Source organism: Mastomys coucha, unplaced genomic scaffold, assembly GCF_008632895.1.
Source record: "Mastomys coucha isolate ucsf_1 unplaced genomic scaffold, UCSF_Mcou_1 pScaffold18, whole genome shotgun sequence".
Classification (NCBI taxonomy): Eukaryota; Metazoa; Chordata; class Mammalia; order Rodentia; family Muridae; genus Mastomys; species Mastomys coucha.
Window position 1 is genome coordinate 49,450,771 of NW_022196900.1, and position 6,694 is coordinate 49,457,464.

General features: G+C 41.8%; 1 protein-coding gene across 1 annotated transcript; it reads left to right on the forward strand.

Annotated features, from left to right (window-relative positions):
- The first annotated feature begins 243 nt into the window (after nucleotides 1-243).
- Nucleotides 244-6,094, forward strand: Dmrta1 (DMRT like family A1). Its single transcript, XM_031377835.1, has 2 exons — nucleotides 244-1,111; nucleotides 3,506-6,094. The coding sequence occupies exons 1-2, from the start codon at nucleotides 481-483 to the stop codon at nucleotides 4,345-4,347; spliced, it is 1,473 nt and encodes a 490-aa protein (XP_031233695.1). The 5' UTR covers nucleotides 244-480; the 3' UTR covers nucleotides 4,348-6,094.
- The last annotated feature ends 600 nt before the right edge of the window (nucleotides 6,095-6,694 follow it).

Sequence of the window (6,694 nt, forward strand, 5' to 3'; positions counted from 1 at the left end):
CCACAGATTGAAATGATAGTTGATTTGGATATTCAGAGGGTGAATATCCAAAATACATAAAGGTCCCTTTTTCTTAATGGACATTTCAGCCTGATCAGGACAGTTTCTAATTTACCCCACAGGCCACCTCCCAGAAAGTCCCACTCTCCGCCCTAGGCCCTCCCCTGGCCTCCTTCCTTGGCCAGCCTACCCGTGGGCGGGGTGGCCCTCCAGCCTGGCCCTCCTAGGCTCAGCAGACTGGCAGAGCTCAGGACACTGCCCCAGCGTCTAGACTCAGAGGCTCACAGGCTGGCTGCGCCGTCGGTCAGGTTCTGGAGCTCTTAGACCTGGCGGTTTCTTGCTCTGGGACAGAAGAGCAAACTCTAGTCAGTGCGCGGAGCGGCTCAGGGGGATCTAGGAGGGTTCTGAGCCTGTATCCCCATAGGGTAGCTCTGGACAGCGCCCTTGCTGGTTTCTACTCCTCAGAGGCGTCTTCTCAGGATGGAGCAATTTCCTCACGCTCGTAGAGACCGCAGCGGCAGCTGCCGACCCCATCTGGCCCCAGGGCGAGCTGCTGCGCCCGTTTCGGCCGTGCGGTCGGTGTCGTCGGGGATCCCGGTGTCCGCGACTTTCCTGAGGCCGCCTGGCCTTTTCCTGCGATCGACCGCAAGCGCGGGTCGCTCAGGATGCGCTCCCGGCCCTGGGCTGAATAGGTCGTTGGGGGCAGTGGGCTGCGGCTACCCGCGGACTCCGAAGTGCGCGCGTTGTCGCAACCACGGAGTGGTGTCAGCGCTCAAGGGCCACAAGCGCTTCTGCCGCTGGCGGGACTGCGCGTGTGCCAAGTGCACCCTGATCGCAGAGCGGCAGCGTGTCATGGCCGCGCAGGTGGCGCTGCGCAGGCAGCAGGCGCAGGAGGAGAGCGAGGCCAGCGGGCTGCACAGGCTCCTGTACCAGGGGCCGTCGGGGTCCGGGACTCCCGCGTCGGGGGGCAGCGGCAGGACTGAGAATCCCCAGGTCTTGAATGGCTCCATGGCTGTAGCTGCTCTGGGAGCGGGTGTCTCTAGACACTCTGGGAGCCGGTCAGGCCCAGCTTTCGAGGTTTTCCAGCAAGATTATGCTGAGAGAAAGCAGGGTGAGTCCTCTTTGGTTTGCTTTTCATGTGAGAAAATGACTGTTCTGGAAGGATGCGTAGGAATGAGCAGCAGTTCTCTTAAGAGTGGGCAGAAAGAGTTGTTTGAAAGAAGTGCTGAAGTTCAGTAATGAGGATCTACCCTGTGGATGGCTGGGATGGGGATAGTTACCGGGCTTTCACTAGAAGAGCTCACCCAGTTGATAAAGACAATGAAAACAGTGAAGTGTAGGTGATCATAGCTGCAGGTTCTCCCTGGCAGTAGATTTAGGCACAACTTGCTTTGGCTTTGTGTGATCAGAACTTTAGCAGACGTTGAGAGAAAATATTAGCGGGTGTGCTAACACTCTTTCCAGTTATAAAACCACATGTTCTTGCACAGGAAACCGGTTGACTGTGGTTATTGTGACGATCTTTGATTTGAGGACAGTTTTGTCAGCAGCTAGCACTTAAGAAACTGAAACTGCTCACCTGTTTCTTTCCTGTCCGACCCCATTTTAATTCTTTAAGCACAATTCCCAAGGGAGAGGAAAGTCTTTGGGACTTACATTTAGTTCCCATTGGAAATAAATTCGAGCCTTCCCTGTCGATAGTGAAACCATTGACAAGAGTGTCAGTTTGTAGCTGGAGAGATCTCAACATAGTGTTCGTATTTCCGTGTAGTTTCCAGCCACAAAGTCATGGCGAGTATCTCTTGTTTGGATTTATAACTAATATGACTCCAAATTAACTTTTCCTGTAATATCAATGTCGTTGTGTTGTCATGAATTTCCCAGCCCTCCATAGGGCCACTGTTAAATGGGAATTTCCTTTAAATTATTTTGTTAAAATCCCAAACAGGTTGCATCACACGAAGTTATGCGATAACTGGCGGTAAGTTGTTAATTAGAAACTTTGCTTGGTTGTCAAAATTGCAGATCTTGGCAAAACAGGGTGTAATTTCTAAAGAAGCCCAGCTCTGCATTGAAAACTTGCATTCACTTATGTCAAGTTTGGATAGATGCTCTAGTGTATTTCAATAGACCAATGGAAGACAGAGACCGATGAGAGATGATAACATTCTCTCAGCTACACTGCTAATGAGATTCGACTGACAGTATGGGTTTATGTAAACTTTCTGTACTAAAGTGTACATTTTGCAGACCTAGTGATTGGATTAGATTATTATGTCACAATGACTGGCCTATAAAAAAAGAAGTCCATATGTTAAAGGCGTCTTCATTTGGCTTTCTAAATTGACCACCCCCCTCTTACACAATATGAATAAACTATAGTAAGATATTGTATTGAACTTATTCATTCACAAGGCAAAGGCCTACAGTGGTTCCGAAGCAAATAACATTTCCCTATGTAAAAGAAGCTTATGTTCAAAAAAAGGGAAGGCTATCAGTATCCGAAACTATTACAATGAATAAAACAATCCCTAGAAGTAGAGAGGACAGAGATGAAGGGAATGGTACCAAGGATTTGCCACAGCTTCTGAGTACTGGAATCATAGCCATAAGCCACAAGCACAGCTTGCAACCAGTATTTCTTTAAAGATATTTGTCCTGGAAGTCCAACCTAGAAGTAATACATTAATTTTAGACAAAGTAACAGATTTAATTTTGATATTTCCTAAGTTTCCGGAGCAATACTCAGTGAATCACTGTAGAAGCAAGTGGAACAAAAGAGGAATGGAAATTGATTTGCATGTGACAAATGTTGTTCGACAAGTTTTAGTATTGCTTAATATTGAAAACATCTGTGTGCAATCTTACAAACATCACAACTTTTCTTTTATCAAGTATTTGACATAGTGACAGTGTTTTGACCCTTCTAGTATTAAATTGGATGTAATTTACATTTTTAAATAAACTATAAACTTTTATGGAGCATGTTTAGGATTATTTCTTAAAGAGACAGGAAAACATCAAAAAATACTGCAGATCATCATTTGAATTAAGAGTAATATTCACTACTTGTTTTACCTAGTTCTTTTTATATAGGATCTTTGTGTGTGGGGGGGGCGAAGAACATCACTTATACCACAGCAAAATTTGGACATTTTGGAAAAAAATCTCTAATTCCAAGATGGTGTCACATTGACACTGGGTAACAACAAATTCTTCTCTTTTGATCCTTAATTTCTAAGAGATTTAGCTTCTTATTGTATCACCTTATATCCTGAAATGCACGAGAAACAGCACCCTGACTTCCATGAAGATGGATTTGGGTGAATCAAAATTCCTAATTATACTATATAGAGTGCATCTCACACACACACACACACACACACACACACACACACACACACACACACCACATTATTATTTCATCCATCAGTGTCTTTGAGTGGGCATAACTATGTTGTGGTAAATTTCTATATCTGATAATTTTTTGTTTTCTTTTCTGCAGAACCAAAACAGAGTAACTGTGAGTCATGCCAGAGTAGACACAAAGAGTCTGTCTCGAACACTCATTACCTTTCTCTGGGATCATCTAAGGGTAATGTTATCGTGGAGAAACAAGGCTTCAAGTCATCTATTTCAGAGCACTCGGATAAATCCACCATCATCCTGTCTCCTTGCCCCACGGATCAATCGGGAGGAGAAGACAGTCCCAGGTCCTTCTCTTCCTCTGATCTGGAATCAGGGAATGAAAGTGAATGGGCCAGAGACTACATTGCTACCAGAGCCAGCTGTTCCACCGTGACCTCAAGACCACGAGACCCTCTCGGAATTCTTACCAGGATTTTTCCAGGTTACAGGCGTAGCCGCCTCGAAGGCATTCTACAATTCTGCAAGGGAGATGTAGTTCAAGCTATTGAACAGATCTTAAATGGGAAAGAACATAAGTCAGACTGCAGGGACCTAGCACATGCAGACTTGGAAAACGCAGCTTTACAGAGAGCTTCAGATTTTAGTCTTGCTGGCATTGGCTTTGGGACTCTAAGTAATAAATCAGCTCTCTCTCCTCTTGAAGCCGCGTCTGCTGCTTATGGAGGAGATTCAACTCTCTACAGCTTCAATCCTAGACTAGCTTTCAGCCCTCTGCGCCTGGCATATTCTTCTCCAGGAAGAGCGCTGTCTGGTTTTGTGTCACCCTACCTAGCTCCTGGACTGGTTCCAGCATTGCCTTTTGGGCCAACTTTGGATTATACATTTCCAGGGATGATTAGGGAGCCGCCCCACCTTCCTAGCAAGCACTTAGTAACTAGTGGTAGACTGTATTTCAGGCCCAATCAGGAACATCTGTAACATATCCATTCTACTATTCTGCAGTGTTTCTGGAGCCATGCGACACACACACACACACACACACACACAAACACACACTTTTTAATGTACTTCAAAGAGCATAAGCGTGGCCTCTCAGTCTTAAATGTTTTTTTCTAAGCAGTGTAATATACTTCATATTTGAAGACTTTTCTTTAGCATTCATTAAATCAAACAAACATTTAACCATTATATGTGCCTTGAATAAACTTATTTCAGGTAATACTATTATTTTAAACTAATGAATTTTCTCCTTAAATTATCACTTTTGTTATAAAGCCATACATGCTTTTATTTTATTGTAGAGTTCGGTTCATAGTAAACATTTGTAAAAAGCAATTCATATGGTAGAAAATGAACCAGGAGTGGGGGATTGTGGTTATTATTCTAAAACAGCTCCCTCTCTATCTCTTCCTTCTTTTCCCTTCCCACTTTTCCTCCTCTACCACAAGTGAGCCAGAAATTTTTCCAAGTATTTAAAAATATTTTATTTGCAGATAAATGACCAGTAGTAAGTAAACCTAATAAATTTGAATGTATTATTTTTGGAATGTCTAATTTTTTGTACTCTTTAGCTACTAGTTGTAAAAAGGAAATGTTTTTGAACTGTTCTCTTTAAAGGTAACATTGTAAATACACAAAGAACTATTGGATCATACGAAACAAGACCCTGCCCTCTTCTGGCCACTATCACAAACTGCAATTCAGCTATTCTGAGAAAACACATGGCTTTTTAACTGTTACAGACTAACAAGTTTATGAAATAACCATTTTGGATCATGCTGTATTCATTTTCATGTGGTGAAACAAATTTCTACTGAGGATAATTTTAATTTTTGAGTAGCTTATGCTTCTATCTGGGGATATAGTCCTTTATCATTTCCTTAGGATAATAACATGTCACCCATTCTCAAAGGTAAAAAGGAATTATTCAAAAACTAAACTATCTGCTCAGACAAATATCTACTGATTCTATACAAAGTATATTTAATGGACTTAGGAGAGACAAAATTTCCAAAGGTCAGTAACTGCCTTTAAAGCTTTAGAGGTGTTTGGAGTCTTAAGGCATACATTTCTTTCCCCACCTGGAGCATTTAAAACCATCCACCCAGCTGTTCAATTCAGTCACTGGGAAGCCCCAGGGGGGAAAAACAGCTCACAAAACAACCGAACAATGTTTTCCTCATGTGCCTTAATTTTTAAACGGACAATGGCTTCACTGTATTGTGAGGAATAATGAAGACCCAGATGTGGTAGGAATCAGAGGTATCTTAATCTTAGCAGCAAGAATCACTAGAAAAATTTAAAATTATATTCATGTATGTGTGTCTTTTCATTAAGCTAATAAGTTTTCACAGTATATTTTACCTAAAAATATCCTAATGCACGACTGGAGAGTACCTGGTGCTGATTTAGAATGCAAATTGTTTAATGATTTGCATAAATTTTAATGGTGCAGGGTTGATGAAAAGTCCTGTAAAGTTTAGATGGATGCGATGCTTACTTTTTTTTTTAATTTTTATTTATTTATTTATTTTTTGTACAAAACAAAATGGAGAACCCCTTCAGTCTCAGAGCCTAAATTACTGTACAAAGCCTGGCAACTAATTGCTATGCAGCCAGCATACTAACTGATGAGCCTGACTTTGGATGATGCTCTTTCAACCAAATGATTCTACAAAGTGGCCCATTAATACACAGTTCCGAGTAGAGTTTCATGAGATTCTATGTCTCCTAAAAAGTATTCAGATCAGAGCTCTTGGTGATCCTTGAGTTGTTTTTATTTTATGAATCTATCTATTACATTCCTATTTTTGAGATACACTAGATGCTGTGTAAGGTGTCAAATGCAGACTATGATGTCAAGAGAGCTATAGTGAATGGCAGAAATCTAGATTGAAAGTACAGCAATTCTAGCATTGCTGGATTCTTCATAAAGTTAACATAATAATGTGGATGTATTGGTTGTGTAGTGATGGCACACACCTTTGATCCCAATACTCAGGAGGCAGAGGAAGACGAATGAAAGGCCAGTCAGGTCTACAAAGTGAGCTTCAGAGCAACCAAGGCTACACAGAGAAACCCTGCCTTAAAAACAAAACAAAACAAAACAAATAAAAACAAAAAACAAACCACACGGATGCATTATCTTCATAATCTAAGTAAGTTTTCATGATGCTTTATAGAGTCTATACAACTCATAAGATTCTTAAGACCTAAATAGCTTTATAAAATAGGAAATTCTTCCAACTACTAGCTAGACATCGAGGAAACTGAAGCTCAGATCTGCATAGTCAGTCCCAAAGGTAATAATAGTATGAGTTACCAG

Bases quoted from the DNA above. Each gene is read 5' to 3' on its own strand.
- Dmrta1 (XM_031377835.1), top strand. From the start codon at position 481: ATGGAGCAATTTCCTCACGCTCGTAGAGACCGCAGCGGCAGCTGCCGA. The intron at 1,112-3,505 runs GTGAGTCCTCTT...TCTTTTCTGCAG, and splicing joins TTATGCTGAGAGAAAGCAGG to AACCAAAACAGAGTAACTGT.